Raw genomic sequence first — 15965 nt, 5'->3', positions numbered from 1 at the left:
TTTTTTTTTTTTTTTTTTTTTTTTTTTTTTTTTTTTTTTTTTTAAGTAAGCTGTACACCCAGTGTGGGGCCTGAACTCATGACCTGGAGATCAAGACAAGAGTCACATGATCCACTGACGGAGCCAGTCAGATGCCCCTAGATGGTACTTTTAAAACATTTTCTTTCTTTCTTTCTTTTTTTTAAAGATTTTATTTATTTATTTGACAGAGAGAGACATAGTGAGAGAGGGAACACAAGCAGGGGGAGTGGGAGAGGGAGAAGCAGGCCTCCTGCGGAGCAGGGAGCCTGATGCGGGGCTCGATCCCAGGACCCTGGGATCACGACCCGAGCTGAAGGCAGACGCTTAACGACTGAGCCACCCAGGCGCCCAAAACATTTTCAATGGAGTATATTTTGGGCCATCTGAATGCCCTCTAACTGCACTGCCATTTGGAAGCCTCAAAGACAACCTCAAACTCATGACCTCTAGCTCCACCCCTCTGGACCTCCTCCAGTGCTCTCTCTCTCTCTCTCTCTATCCAGTTATGTAAACCAGAAACCTTGGTGTTAGCCTTGACACCACCTTCTCCCTCCCCTTACATATCTAAGTCCATTACTAAGTTTTATAGGTTTTTTTTTTAAATAACAGCTTAACTGAGATATAATTCATATACCATAAAATTATCCCCCCCTTTTCAAAAGATTTTATTTATTTGACAGAGAGAGAGAAAAAAGCACAAGCGGTGGGGAGGGGGGAATGGAAGACAGAACGAGAGGGAGAAGCAGGCTTCCCCATGGAGCAGGGCGCCTGATGCGGGACTCAATCCCAAGACCCTGGAATCATGACCTGAGCCAAAGGCAGTCGCTTAACCGACCGAGCCATGCAGGCACCCTAAAATTATCCTTTTAAAATATACAATTCAATAGCATTTTGTATAGTCACAGAGTTATGCAACCATCACCACTAAGTCCAGACATTTTATCACCCCAAAAAGAAACCTAGATCCCTTAAGCAATTATTCCCCATTCCCCTGACCCTGACAACCACTAGTCTATTTTCTATCTCTAGGATTTACCTATTCCAGGCATTTCATATAAATGGAATCATACAAAAATGACTTCTTTGTGTGGCTGGCTTCTTTCAGCATAATATTTTCATGTTATAGCATATGTCAGTGTTTCATTCCTTTTATGGCTGGATACTATTCCATTGTACGGATAAAGTACATTTTGTGTAACCATTATATCAGGTGATGGACATTTGGGTCCGATGCCATTTTGGGGGCTACTAGGAATACAGCTGCTATGAACATTCCTGTACAAATTCTGCATGGACATGTTTTCCATTCTCGGCATTAAAGACTGAGAAAGTTCTACAGACTTTTACCTATTAAGATACTGTTGGAAATATCTCTTTCTTTCCATCTCTAAGCTACCAGCACCTCTCACGTGAACTGAAGTGACAGCCACTTCCCCACGGCCTAGTCATCTTTTCAAAATAGGAATCTGATTATATATATTATCCCACCCAGCTTACGACCCTGCAACATCCCTAGGACCCCTCATCCATGCCAGGGCCTTCTAGTTTCTTGAACGGAGCAAATCTCCCTCTCCACGACCCTGCATAGCAGCCCCCTCCCCTGGAAAGCTTCTCTCCTTTCTCTGCCTGGTTTACTCCTACCCACCCTGGAGAGCCCAGTGTAGGCATCTCCCTCGGGAAAGCTTTTCCTCGCCTCGCTGGCGAATGTGGACTCTCCTCAGGGCCCCGTGGCTCCGTGGCAGCTCTCCATCTTTTGTGTGATTAGCTGAGTATCACCGTCTCCCCCGAACACCGTGTCTGCATCTGTTCAGCACGGCAGCCTCGGTGTGAGCATGGTCCCGGCACACACAGTGTCTCCGCAAATGTTTGTTGAATAAACAGATAAACACCTGGACACAGGAATGAAGGCAATGGACAAGACAGCCTCAGAGTCATCAAAGGATCCCTCACGGGACAAGTGTGTGAGGATCGGCAGAACATGCGATTATCCCGAGCAATCAAAAACTTGACTTCTTTCATGATGTTTTCTGTAATATACTTAATATACTTAGGAGAACAGGCATTTGCTGCATTGATAGTATCGAAAGCAAAATACAAAATCATTTTAAGTACAGAACCAGATTGGAGACTATGTCTTTTTACTGGGAAACTCAACTCTGGTGATTTCATTTCAGTAGAACAATGTTATCAGTCACGTTAAATTAATGTTCATTTGCAGTCTTCTTATTTTGTAAGCTTTGTTTGTTCGATGTGATGGTCCAATTTGGGTTTAGGGTTGCAGTAAGTACTTAAGCATGAGGACTTTACATCTAGATTTATGTTAAAACATGTAACAAAGCAAATTAAGACTGGGTGTCTGGAAGAAAAAAGTTGATAAAAAGTCTTAGAAACAAAGACTGAGTAATACCAATCTATTGGATGGGGAGTTGGATCACTTGACTTCTTAGATCCTCTCCAACTATAATATTCTCTAATTCCAATCTTATGTTATATACTGAGAAATAGAGGTGTGAACTATTGAGGCTCTAAAGCTATAAAGAAATAATTCAGGAGGAGGGCAAAAGGAGAAAGCAAGGCATCCTTACACCAGACACTAGACCAACCAGGTATTTTTAACTGACAAGGCTTTTTTAAGCAAAAATGTTCCTCAAAGCATATCAAATAGAATGCATTATTTACTAGCATCTCAAGTCTCCAAGGAAGAACGGAAAAACACAAGAAAACATTTTCCAACATTAAATGAAGCAAAACACCAGAGGGTCAATGACTTACACTTAATATATATTAAGTCCAAACTAATAAAGCAAATTCCCTGGATCTTCTACATTCAAGGGCTGTGATCAATTATAAAGTTAGCTTTCGATATAGGACACTTTTTAAGGCTTCGGTAGTTTTGGTCATTTAGCTCTTTGAACCTGAATACAACTGTCGGCTGCTTACCAGGTAAACAAAGCACCAAGTCCTAAGGGTGCTGATTCCTTTGCCTGCCTCTTCTCTCTCTTCATCAATTACGTTCAGTACCCCTGCTTTAAGACCAATCTCTCTCTCTTTTTAAAGATTTTATTTGTCAGACAGAAAGAGCAGAAGCAGGGGGAGTGCCAGGCAGAGGGGGAGTCAGGCTCCCCACTGAGCATGGAGCCTGATGCGGGGCTCAATCCCAGGACGCTGAGATCATGACCTGAGCTGAAAGCAGACGCTTAACAACTGCATCACCCAGGCGTCCCTTAAGACCAGTCTCAAACCTACTTCCTTCAGAGGGTTTTCGGGCAAACCCCCACACCCCGTATTTACCTCTGCACTTTGCATAGTCCACATTAAGTCATACTGCCTGCGTGTATGGTGTGCCACCATTACCTTCTTGCACCTAACCCCAACAAGACGACAGGTTTGTTGAGAGGGACTGATACAGTTGACCCTTGAACAATGTGGCTATTAACTATGGCAGTCCATTGACAGTGGAATTATTTTGGTAAATACAGTACAGCATTGTAAATGTATTTTCTCATTATGGTTTTCTTTTTTTTAAAGATCTTATTTATTTATTTGAGAGGGAGAGAGAGAGAGAGAGAGCGCTCATGAGGCGGGGGGGTTGGACAGAGGGAGAGGGAGATGTCAACTCCCTGCTGAGCCTGGTTCCGTTTGTGGGGCTCGATGCCAGGACCCTGAGATCATGACCTGAGCCGAAGGCAGACGCTTAACCGACTGAGCCACCCAGGTGCCCCTTCATTGTGGCCTTCTTAATGTTTTCTTTTCTCTAGCTTACCTTACTGCAAGAATACGGTATACAACATACAATATATATAAAATATATGTTAATCTACTATGTTATCAGTAAGGATTCTGGTCCACAGTAGACTATTAATTAAGTTTTGGGGGAACTGAAAGTTATACATGGATTTTTGCCTGTGCAGGGGTCCGAGCCCCTAATCCCCACACTGTTCAAAGGTCAACTGTACTTCTTTTTGTACCCCATAAGGCCTGGAACTCTGAGCTCAAAATGTGCTTACCAAATGGGAAAACCAGGGTGATATCGTATCAGCCTATTTCACAACTGCTCATCCTTTGTTCTCACATTTAGTATATTTAGAGACACGGTAAAGCAGTGGAAAACCAATAGTTTTTCATCAAGTTAACTACTTTTGAAATGTTCAGGAGAAAAGACATTTAAATTCCAATTCTTTGCTTTTGAATGTCCCAGGAATTGGTTTTTAAAACAACCCTTAATATTAAAAATATTTCAGAAAACAGAAGTTGAAAAGGCTCAGCAGAGTGCTTGCAATCCAAATGATAGCAAATTGATTTTAGTAGCAGAAATTGAAATACGACCCCTGAAGCAGCGTTCAAACCTGGATGTGTATAAACATCTATATCTTTGTGTCTGAGCAAAATCAACTTCAAACTCATTGAAAAATATTCTATCTGAAAAATCCGCAATCTAGGTAATGCACATTTTTTTGAACTGAGCATATAATAAGGACAACTCATCATTTTCATATACAAATAAACATACTTCATCTTTTACCACCAAACTCTAAAGAAACCAGAACATTTAAAAAAGAATAAACACATAGTTTCTGCTTTTTAAATAACTAGGGGTGTTAAGAGGTTGGATGTATAATTGTAATATGCTGTTTCTATGCAGTCTTCACGTTCAAATCATAAATCCTTTCCCAATGTTAAATGAAGCAAAACCAGTTTTTAGATATTTGTTTAAAAGGTAAACAATTGTTCTTCATTTAGGTATAAGGCAAGCATTTTAGACTGATTCAATCAGAAATCCTTTGGCAAATACAATGGGTATGGTTGGTAGTTATACCAGTAATGTAAAAATAAAACAAGTTATTTCTGCTTTCATTAAATAAATCACTACAAGTACAATTTGCATCCACAATAAAGTTTAAAATTTAAAAATAAAATACTCCTCCCCCTCAAAAGTATAGGCTTCTGAAACAATGTATCTAAAAAATACATGCAAACCCAAAGCCAAGAATCTTAAATACCCATATACTGGGGACACTGCAGCTTATTGATCTACAGTCAGATCTCTTGGCCAGGTGTTGAAGCAGAAATATAAAATAATGTCACTGCATTCCTCACCAGCGAAGAGAATACCAAATTACTTCAAAAAGTCCTTTCTGACAAAATAATGAATTCCTCCCCATCCCCTCCAACAAGGGACCTTCTCTAAAGGGGAAGAGAAAAATATTCCATATAGACATAAATAAATAATGCAAAACAGATACCTGCGGCCTCTTTGATGCTGCACAGTTTGACAAGCTGTCTGCATGAAAATAATTCCCTTCAGCTCTGGGAACTCAAGGATCTCCAGGTAATCTTGAACAACTTTCCAATCTGGGATCATGTAATGAGTCACATCACTAGACAAGAGTTTCCCATCTAGAACATAATTCAAAATGTAAGCGATTAGACAACAATTGTGAACCTGGCTTATTACTACTTCAATGTCAAGGGTGCTCCACTCTGCAAAATAGCTTCCAGTCTTAACTACACCCTGAAGTTTTTAAAGGACACGACAACCCTACTTTGGTAGCGGCCCAAAGTTCAGGTAAATTCAGCATCTTCATTTGTCTGAAGCTGTGCTAGGTAAAAGCTCAATGTGGTTTATGGTGTTGCCAATGGTGAAGATGACTGATTTTTTAAAAACAAGCAAACCTTTAGCACGACCTAAATATTTATTTCTGTTAACTCACCGACCTACACTCACATTCAGATGGGGTCCCCTGAAATATACATGTTAACCACCTGTTTATGCCTAGCAATTTCAAGCGGGTTCTGAGTCTCAAGCTTGTGTACACGCTCAGAAGTCTCCAGAGGCCAGAAAGCCGGGATCGACTGGAAAACATTCTCGGTGCAAGCATGGGCAGTGGTTAGGCTTTCCACCCAGCCCGCATCTCAGGGAGCTGCTTAGCCAAGCTGTAAATGAAATGTTCACTTTAACCATAAACTGAGGATTCCCAGTACTAAGGACCCCCAGGCTCCTCTCCCACCAGACAGAAGTGAACCAGTCATCTTCCTCGTTAGATCCGCCACCCTTGCAGCTGAGAAACCAAGTGGGCGAAGGTCTAGCCCACAGCAGCTCCAAGTCCAACTTCCCCTTGACCTTCCTGTGCAGCGGGGGCCCAGACAATTCACAAATTTTAGTGTGGACGGCTCTCCACCCGCTAAGAGTCTGAGGATCTGGGCTGGTAGGTCAGAACATTTGTGCGAATAAAGACGTGTCAAATGAGCGGCAGCAGGCGCTCTCCGCGCCGCGGGATGGCGCCCCACCTCTCGCCGTGGGGCCCGCAGCCGAGCACCCCCCATTTCACCACCACGCGATCCTGGGGGGTGCAGAAGAGGCAGGTTCCTGCGTCCCCGGGCCCCTCGGAAAGCCGCGCTCGCCGGGCCTCTAGGCTGTGGGGGCGCCGGGCTCTGGGCCCTTCCATTTGAGAGGGGGGGCCGACGGGAGGGCGGGTGTGGGGAGCCCCCAGGAAGCAGCGCGCCACGGCCGTCGGGGCGGCTCCGGGGCCCCGGCCCTCTCGCTCCCCACCCGCAGCCCCGCCGCCGGGCCCGAGCTGCTGCCTGGGCGGGCGGAGGCCCGGCGGCCTCGGCCTCGGCCTCGGCGCCCGCGCGACCTCGCGCCCAGGCCTCCAGCAGCGCCCTGGCGCCTCCCGGCGGACGCCCGGCCCGGCCCGGCCCCGCCGCCCTCGCTCCCGCCGCCCAGGGCTCTCCGCTCTCCGGCCCGGCCCTGACCGTTGCGGCAGGCGGCGGGCTGCGGGCAGAGCGGGCTGTTGCAGGGCACGCTGGGCCGCAGGTAGTGCTCCCGCACGATCCGCAGCGTCCGGCCCTGGAAGGTCCTCAGGAGCAGCACCTTCTCCCGCTTCTGCAGCATGCTGGCGGTGCTCGGCGGGTCACGGCTCCGGAGCCCCGCGAGGCCCGCCCGAGCGAGCTGCCGGGAGGTGGCGGGCGCTGCGCGGCGCGGCGCGGGCGGAAGCGAGGCCGCGGCTCCGGGCCCGCCCCCTCGGCCGGGCGGCCTGGTCTACGCGGGCTCCTGGGCACCGCTGGCAGCCTCCAGAGCGCCCCGAGGGGCACCGGAACCGCCCTAACGGCCGAGGCCGCGGCTGAGAGCCGGAGGCGGCCGCGGGAGGGGTGCTCCAGCCCCGCCTCGGTCTCTCCCCAACCCACCATTTCCTGGGGGCAGGGAGAGGTGGAAACCGCCCAAACGACGTAGGGAGATAAAGATGTGTGGACTATGTGGAAGCTGAAGGGTTGGGAAGAAAGTGTTGGTCCAACCCTGAAGGATTATTAGATTTTGTTGCTACCCCCAGGTCCTTATGGGCATGGGGACTGCTGGGTGGGTAATTATTAGTGTTTTCTGTTCCTCGCTCTTGGTTTCCTAAAAGAGCTCAAAGATTGAGCGAATAAGCCAGAAACCCTGCCAGTCCAGCATTTTTTTCCTCTTAAAAAGTCGTATTTATTTTTAATTTCATGTATTTTTAATCCATATGAAAATTCAAACAGTGCAGATAAAATGAAAACCAATCCATTTCCTTGAGGTACACTATCTGTTCAATCTCAACTCTATGGCATTTGCAGCCTCTGGCAAAGCAACTTTAAACTGGGAGACTCGGCACAGTTTCTTCTGAGATCATACACTCTTGGTTGGATGCAAGCCTCTGTTCTTCCAAGCCCTCAACAAAGAGTTCTACCAAGCACTGAACAAGCATTCGTATTTTGAGCTGTACCAGAAGCATCACGTACAAGTGTCACATTTAATTTCCACAAGTCAATGGAGTCACGCATTAGTATCCCCATTTTACAGGCGATGAAGCAGGATTAGGGAGGTTAAGTGGCCAAGGTTACCCAGTTATTAAGTGGTAGAATCGATATTCAAGCCAGAATCTGGCTGAATTCAAAGCAGGCTCTTAACTAATTACTGTGTTATTCACAGATGAATAAAATATAGCTCCTGCGTCTAAGGACTTTATAGTCTACTTGTTGAGCTCTAGTTAAGGCAGCTCAACCAGCTGGCTGGGAATATCAGAGCTTCCTCTTTGTTAAAAAAAATTTTTTTTCAAGTAAATTTAAAGATCAAATTGGCTTTATTTAAGGATTTATGAATCATATAGCATCGCGTCTAGCAAACCGAAAAGGAGCACCAAGGAGCTGTGCAAAATGGAAGGGCTTTTTAGGCAGAAGGGAAGAGGAAAAAGAAGTTTTTAACAGAGTGGATTGTTTCAGACAAGGTTACCTTCCTTTGTGGGAAGAGTGGGGGTCTGTCATGCGGAATACCTCACTAGTGCTGATCAGATAATTCCAGATAGGCTGGTTAAGGTCACATTCCTGGGAGAGGCTGAAACTGCAATTAAGCGTTGGTTTGCTGTCACGGGGGCAATTTGGGGCCTATTGTTCCTTTCTTTTTTCCTCTCCCTTCTCTCTCAACTGAAACAGGTCATCAAAATTGAAGGCATTAGCGCCCCTCTCAGCTACCACTCTGGGAGTTCTCATAGGTTTTACTGATCCTCTGTGTGATTTTCACAGGTCAGGATGTTTTTGGCTGAATCTCTGTGGTATTCACATGTCTGGACGCCAGGTTCACCATTTTCTAGGTGGTCATTTTCTTCTTTCGTTTTTTGGCGTTCCAGTCTTAGGGAGATCATTTGCTTGGTGGTTCCTGGTTATACACCTGCATTTAAAGCTTTTTTAAAGATTTTATTTATTTATTTGAGAGAGAGCAGGAGCGGGGGAGAGGAGCAGAGTGAGAAGCAGACTCCCCGCCAAGCACGAGCCTGATGCGGGGCTCGATCCCAGGACCCTGGGATTGTGACCTGAGCCCAAGGCAGATGCTTAATCGACTGAGCCACCCAGGTGCCCCGCATTTAAAGCTTTTGAGGGAATGTAGTGTGCCAAGGAGACCACTGTGATTATTATAAGCAGAATAATTCTCAGTGTTTGGGGTGCACTTTGGAGCCATGGTCCCCAAGACCCAACCCAATCAAAATCAAGTAAGTCAAAGAAAGACCCCCTTTGAAGCAGTCACCTTTTTAAGCCAAGTGGCACGTATAGTGATCCTATGTAATTGTTTCAGCTTCTCCAGAAGTGTTAATCCAGTACAGCAAGTGATGTTGGCCATAGCACAGATACTCTTTGCTCAGCTGAAAGGTAATTGAGGGCTATCTGATTATCAAGAACAACGTTGGCCACAGAGCCTAAGGATTTTTGTTGGGTAGCTGTTGTCTTAGCAGATTCTGCAATATTTTCAAGAGTTAAAGACAGGTTCCTGATCGTATTCGTATTTACATTTATTCCTAGCCGAGGATGTAGGGCCCTGTGCAAGGAAACAAATCCTGAATCCTGAAAGTTTCTTGGAAGGTCCTTTCTAACTTGACAGTGTAAATTCAGGGGGGCCTGAGTAGTGAGGTGGCTTAGTTTGTTTGAGAACTGTTAGGGACACAGTTAGGGAACCTCAGAGGTATTGCCCAGCTGTGTGTCAGCCATCCAGACATTTAGAGACCCAAGGAGAATGATAACCACCACAGACAAAGATACACCAGACCATTCTGGTTTTGGTGGTACCATCAATGGATTCACACACAGGGATTGTTGCATTTGCCTGTTCAAGCCAGGACTCAGGTGGATTTTTAGTGTATTTGGGAAGTAAATCTCCTAGCACCACATAGTTGTTGTTCTAATTATCTTGCAAAGATGGGTGCTGCTGGTGAGTTTTTTTTGTGATTGGGGGCAGATCTGAGTTAGATAATCATGAAAATGTCGGGGTGCCAATGTCCTGAGATTTGCATAGGTATTTGTGTCTACTTGGGGAGGAACAGTTATAATTAGAGAAAGATAAAAACAAGGCACTGGATTTTTGGCTATAAGAGTTGAACTCGAGAAGAGACTTCTAAGTGGGGGGGGGGGCGTCTATCGTTGTGCAGGCATTGGGAATAGAAGAGAACTTGGTCACAGGAATGACCAGGGGGTTTCTAGCCTTAAGGACAGATTGGCGTTTTTGATGACAAATTCAATAATTTGAAAGGTTACCCTCCATAACAATGGTCTGGGAGATACAGATGATGCTATTATCTTTCCAGGCCAATGCCAGAGTAAAGGAAAGAAAGAGAAGAAAGGATTTCATGTTTAAAGTATGAAGTCTTGGGGCACCTGGGTGGCACAGTTGGTTAATTGTCTGACTCTTGATTTTGGCTCAGGTCGTGATCTCAGGGTCGTGAGATCGAGCTCCGCATCAGGCTCCTGGCTCAGCACGGAGTCTGCTTAAGATTTTAAAAGATTCTCTCTCTCCCTCTCCCTCTGCCGCTCTACAGCCCCCTTCCCCCGCCCCACTCTCTCTCTGTCTCTCAAATAAATAAATAAATCTTAAAAAAAATAAAGTATAAAGTCTTGACTGGCATCTTGGGTGGAAGCTGTCTACATCGATGTCAGCCACTTGTCTTCCTCACCAATTTGATTTGGAGGTTTCCAGCATCTGTATAGGACCAGATGTCGGGTGGGGCCTTCTTTACCTGTGAGATGTGCACCCAAGGCTCAATGTCTTCTAGTTTCACAGCAGTGTCAGGAACACTTGGTAAGGTCCCTTTCAACAGGGTTCAAGAGCTGTCTTCTTCTGACCTCATTTCCAGAACACCCAGTCAGCAGGTTCTGGACTGTGCCCAACAGGACCCTTTGAATTGGGATCTGGCAAAGCTTCCTTAACCTGTTGATGACAGGCTTTGACATAAGACATTAACGATTTATAGTTAATAGTTATAATTGGTCATACTAGCTTGAGAAAACAAGGGATCAGCGGACAGTTGTATACCAACAGACATTGGTTGGTGACTATCTTATGCGGAGTAAGTTTATGTTTCCCAAAGGGGGTCTGCAAATAGTCCACAAGACCAGAGGCAATATTTAGGCCAAAAGAGTCTAGGAGTTTCAGCAAGTTAAGATTTTTTTTTAAAAAAGATTTGTTTAGGGCGCCTGGGTGGCTCAGTCTTTAAGCGTCTGCCTTCGGCTCAGGTCATGATCCCAGGGTCCTGGGATCGAGGCCCACATTGGGCTCCCTGCTCGGCGGGAAGCCTGCTTCTCCCTCTCCCGTCCCCCCCTGCTGTGTTCCCTCTCTCGCTGTCTCTCTGTGTGTGTCAAATAAATAAATAAATAAAATCTTGAAAAAAAAAAAGATTTGTTTATTTAGAGAGAGTGGTGGGAGGGGGCAGGGGTAGAGGGAGAGAAAGTCTTAAGCAGACTCTGTGCTGAGCGCGGAGCCTGACATGGGGCTTGATCTCATGACCCTGAGATCACAACCTGAGCAGAAACCAAGAGCCGGACACAAATGACTATACCACCCAGGTGCCCCAAGTTTAGAGATTTTTAAGTTTGAGGATCCCATTTGTTCTCTTGACCTTGCCTGATGATTGAGGGTGATAGGGACAGTGATAATTCCAAGAGGTTTGTAAGATTTTTGTTAAAGCTTGTAGATTTGCCCACTGAAGTGGGTGCCTTGATCACTGGAGATTGTGGGAGGTGTACCCCAAGTGCGAACCATGTTTTCCAACAATTTCTTTGCCTCTGTGAGGGCATCGGCCCTGTGGCAGGGGGAGGCTTCAACCCATCCAGAAAACATACAGACAATAACAAGGCCAGATCGATAACCCATACTAGGTCGCAGTTGACTGATGTCCAGCTATGGGTGCTTAAAGGGTCCCGAGGGAATTTTGAGGCCTCTGGGAATAAACATAGGTTTTCCAGGGTTATGGACCTGACAGGTCAGGCATTGGTGGTAAACGGTTTTGGCAATTTTGTGGAAGTCTCTCCACAACTATTTATTTATAATATGAATCACCTTAATTGCTCCATGGTGGGTAAAGGAACTCAAAAACAGGAAAATGGGATATGTCAGGGAGTGGGGAAGAACCAAGTGGCTGTTTACCCATTGCGGTCTCTGATTCAGGAGCAGACTGTTGCCACGTTACAAGGAAGACATCAAGATGGCAAAAGTCTGGCAAGGAGGGGTCAGGAGCAGAATGGACTTCATCCACATCTGTTGCTACTGCCTTTGCATGAGAGTGAGCCAGGGCATTTCTCCGATGCTCAGGTTCTGTCTTTTTAGTGTGAGCCTCAATTTTGATAACAGCAATTTCAGAAGATAAGAGAATAGCAGTAAAAAGTCATTTATTTGTTGTACACTTTTGATTGGGGTCCCAGCGGATGTAAGAAAATCCCTTTGTTTCCATAACATCTCCAAATCATGGATGGTCCCCAAGGCATACTGGTTATCCGCATAAATATTAACAACTCTTCCTTTTGATGATAACTGGCATGCTCCAGTGAGGGCTTGGAGCTCTGCTGGATGGATTTAGCTCGTGGGAGGTTATCTCTTTCAAGGAGCTCCTACTGGATAGTAACAGCATAACCAGGTTGGAAAATCCCTTTCTCATTTTTATAGTGTGACTCATCAGCACACAAAATTAGATCAGGATTAGTCAAAGTGGTGTCTTATAAATCAGGATGCGGTGTCACGAAATGGGACATTATTACCTCACAGTCGTGGGGCTCACCTTCATCAGGCAGGGGTTGTAGCCGGAGGGATTTAGGACGTTGCCACATTTAAGATGTAAATTAGGCAGCAAAAGCAGACGGATCTTAGAGGAGGAGTCGGCTTGCAGAGAAATAGTGAGTCAATTCAGAGTTAAGGAGGCTTAAGGCCGCATGTGAAGTGTATAAATAAATGTCATTTCCTAAGGCTTCTACCAACTTTGTAGCTGGGGCTGTAGCCTGAAGGCATTTGGGATAGGCAGGAGCAACTGAGTCAAGCTGTATGCTGTCCAAGGCAGTAGGTCTGTATTCATTGCCATGTTCTTGCACAAGCATTTCCAGGGCTTGTGTTTTTCTGTCATGCACAAACAAGGGGAAGGGTTGTCAATAGTTGGGTGGCTCCAAGACACGCAGTTCTTGCTCTGCTTGTTTTCCTCGTAGAAAGTCCTGCTCATGTTTATCCTCCCAAGGCAGGCATCCAGGGACTGAAATTTTAATAAGTTCATAGAGTGGGGAAGCCAATAGAGAAAAATTAGGAATCCATAGTCCGCAATAGCCAGCCAGGCCTAGAAATACATTCACTTTATTTTTTTTTTAAAGATTTTATTTATTTATTTATTTGAGAGCGAGAATGAGAGAGAGAGAGAGAGCATAAGAGGGGGGAGGGTCAAAGGGAGAAGCAGACCCCCCGCCGAGCAGGGAGCCGGATGCGGGACTCGATCCCAGGACCCCGGGATCATGACCTGAGCCGAAGGCAGTCGCTTAACCAATTGAGCCACCCAGGTGCCCGAAACACATTCACTTTAAAGAGTACGAGTAAAGCCAAATGGCTTTTAGGGACTTCAGGGATGAACAAAGGTTTACAACAGTGAACCACCTTGAGTCAGGTAGAACTTGCTACAAAAGGGTGTTCGCCTTGGAAAAACTGAGAAACAGGGGCTAGCTATCTTGTGTTGTGTGTGTTAAAGATTTTTTTTTTTTTTTTTACAAACAACAAATATTTATTGAGCGCCTATCATGTGCCAGGCACTGTTCTAGGATCCCCCCCCTCCAAAAAAGGAAAACAAAACAAAATAAAATGAGACAGAGGCGGAAAATGCAGTTCTGAGGGAGAGGACAGGGGCAGCTGAGGAAGAAGGCTGAGGGAACGGAGAGCCTGAGGTGATGGTGCTCTGCCTTAGGCCTCCTCGTCGGCCTCCTCACCGAAATCCTCTTCTTCTTCCGCGGTGGCGTCCTGGTACTGCTGGTACGCGGAGACAAGGTCGTTCATGTTGCTCTCGGCTTCAGGGAACTCCATCTCGTCCATGCCCTCGCCTGTGTACCAGTGCAGGAAGGCCTTGCGCCGGAACATGGCCGTGAACTGCTCCGAGATGCGCTTGAAGAGCTCCTGTGGCCGTGCTGTTGCCGATGAAGGTGACTGCCATCTTGAGGCCACGAGGTGGGATATCGCAGACTGCTGTCTTGACGTTGTTGGGGATCCATTCCACGAAGTAGCTGCTATTCTTGTTTTGCACGTTGCGCATCTGCTCATCTACCTCCTTCATGGACATCCGCCCACGCAAGACAGCAGCCACGGTGAGGTAACGGCCATGGCGGGGGTCACAGGCGGCCATCATGTTCTTGGCATCAAAGACCTGCTGGGTGAGTTCGGGCACAGTGAGGGCCCCGATACTGCTGGCTTCCACGGCTGGTCAGAGGTGCGAAGCCGGGCATGAAGAAGTGGAGACGTGGGAAGGGCACCATGTTGACGGCTAGCTTGCGGAGGTCAGCATTGAGCTGACCAGGGAAGCAGAGGCAGGTGGTGACACCACTCATGGTGGCTGAGACGAGGGGGTTCAGGTCCCCGTAGGTTGGCGTGGTCAGCTTGAGAGTACGGAAGCAGATGTCGTACAGGGCCTCATTGTCAATGCAGTAGGTCTCATCCGTATTCTCTACCAGCTGATGGACGGAGAGGGTGGCATTGTAGGGCTCGACCACCGTGTCAGACACTTTGGGTGAGGGTACCACACTGAAGGTGTTCATGATGTGGTCAGGATACTCTTCTTGGATCTTGCTGATGAGCAAGGTGCCCATTCCAGAGCCTGTGCCCCCACCCAGCGAGTGGGTCAGCTGGAAGCCCTGCAGGCAGTCACAGCTCTTAGCCTCCTTCCTCACCACATCCAGGACTGAGTCAACCAGCTCAGCCCCCTCTGTATAGTGGCCCTTGGCCCAGTTGTTGCCTACCCCGGACTGACCGAAAACAAAGTTGTCTGGTCTGAATATCTGCCCAAAAGGACCTGAGCGAACAGAGTCCATGGTCCCGGGTTCTAGATCCACCAAGATAGCACGAGGAACATATTTGCCACCTGTAGCTTCATTGTAGTACACGGAGATGCAATCCAGCTGCAGGTTGCTGTCACCGTGGTAGGTTCCGGTGGGATCGATGCCGTGTTCATCACTGATTACCTCCCAGAACTTGACACCGATCTGGTTGCCACACTGACCAGCCTGGATATGCACGATTTCCCTCATTGTTAAAATTTATTTTTAATTCTTTTGCTCGCCTCAAGGTGTGTACGGGGCAAGAAAATGATAGGGAATTTTTTTTCTATACTGCTAACCGCAAGCTGGAAGGATGGGACATGTCCCAGAGGCTGGAGCAGCGAGGTCTGAACGCAGAGGCAGGAAGGTTCTGAGAGGGAGAAAAGCAAGATTTTTTTTTTTTTTAAAGATTTTATTTATTTGTTTATTTGTGAGAGAGAGAATGAGAGATAGATAGCAGGAGAGGGAAGAGGGTCGGAGGGAGAAGCAGACTCCCCACTGAGCAGGGAGCCCGATGCGGGACTCGATCCCGGGACTCCAAGATCATGACCTGAGCCGAAGGCAGTCGCTTAACCAACTGAGCCACCCAGGCGCCCAAGATTTTTTTTTTTTTTAAGTCATCTCTACATCCAATATGGGGCTTGAACTCACAACCCCAAGATCAAGAGTCACATGCTCTACTGATGGAGCCATCCATGGGCCGTGAATAGCTATGTTGTTAATAGCTCTCAAGTCCTGGACAAATCTCAAGTCCTCATTAGGTTTCTGGACTGGAAAGATGGGTAGGTTACAGGGGCTGGGACCAGGAATGATTAGGTCTTCTACTATTGGTGTAAGGCTTTGTGTGGCCTCAAAATTTAATGGATTTTTGAGGCCATTTGGGAAGAGGTTTAGTTATGTCTATCTGAATTTTTATAGGCTCTGAACTTTTTATTCTCCCAATGTCAATATTAGAAGTAGCCCACAGAGGGGCGCCTGGGTGTCTCAGTCGGTTAAGCATCCGACTCATGATTTCTTCGGCTCAGGTCATGATCTCAGGGTCATGAAACTGAGCCTCACGTCAGGCTCCGTGCTCAGCTCAGAGTCTGCTTGAGATTCTGCTTGAGATTCCC

At 46.6% G+C, this 15965-nt stretch overlaps 1 protein-coding gene and 1 pseudogene across 3 annotated transcripts in view; both read right to left on the bottom strand.

Annotated features, from left to right (window-relative positions):
- Positions 1–7006, bottom strand: part of DIS3L (DIS3 like exosome 3'-5' exoribonuclease) — a 31529-nt gene extending 24523 nt beyond the window's left edge. Inside the window, exons 1-2 of one of the 3 annotated variants that reach the window (XR_003210521.2) lie at positions 6775–7006; positions 5265–5418 (exon numbers count right to left, since the gene is read on the bottom strand). Coding sequence is in view for 2 of the 3 variants with exons in the window: in XM_025883839.2 (XP_025739624.1) it covers positions 5265–5418; positions 6775–6913 (293 nt within the window). In the remaining variant the exon portion in view is untranslated. Of the gene's footprint in view, positions 1–5264; positions 5419–6309; positions 6327–6774 lie in introns of those variants that run through there. The other 2 variants (XM_025883839.2, XM_073877222.1) reach the window with 2 other exon arrangements.
- Positions 7007–13600: 6594 nt separating this feature from the next.
- Positions 13601–15163, bottom strand: LOC112832983 (tubulin beta chain pseudogene; annotated as a pseudogene).
- Positions 15164–15965: the final 802 nt, after the last annotated feature.

The sequence above is a fragment of the Callorhinus ursinus genome, unplaced genomic scaffold (assembly GCF_003265705.2).
Source record: "Callorhinus ursinus isolate GAN/ISIS: 27379988/994484 unplaced genomic scaffold, GSC_fseal_2.0 scaffold25, whole genome shotgun sequence".
NCBI lineage: Eukaryota > Metazoa > Chordata > Mammalia > Carnivora > Otariidae > Callorhinus > Callorhinus ursinus.
Note: the sequence above shows the minus strand (reverse complement) of the source record. Positions and strands in the feature narration are given on the sequence as shown.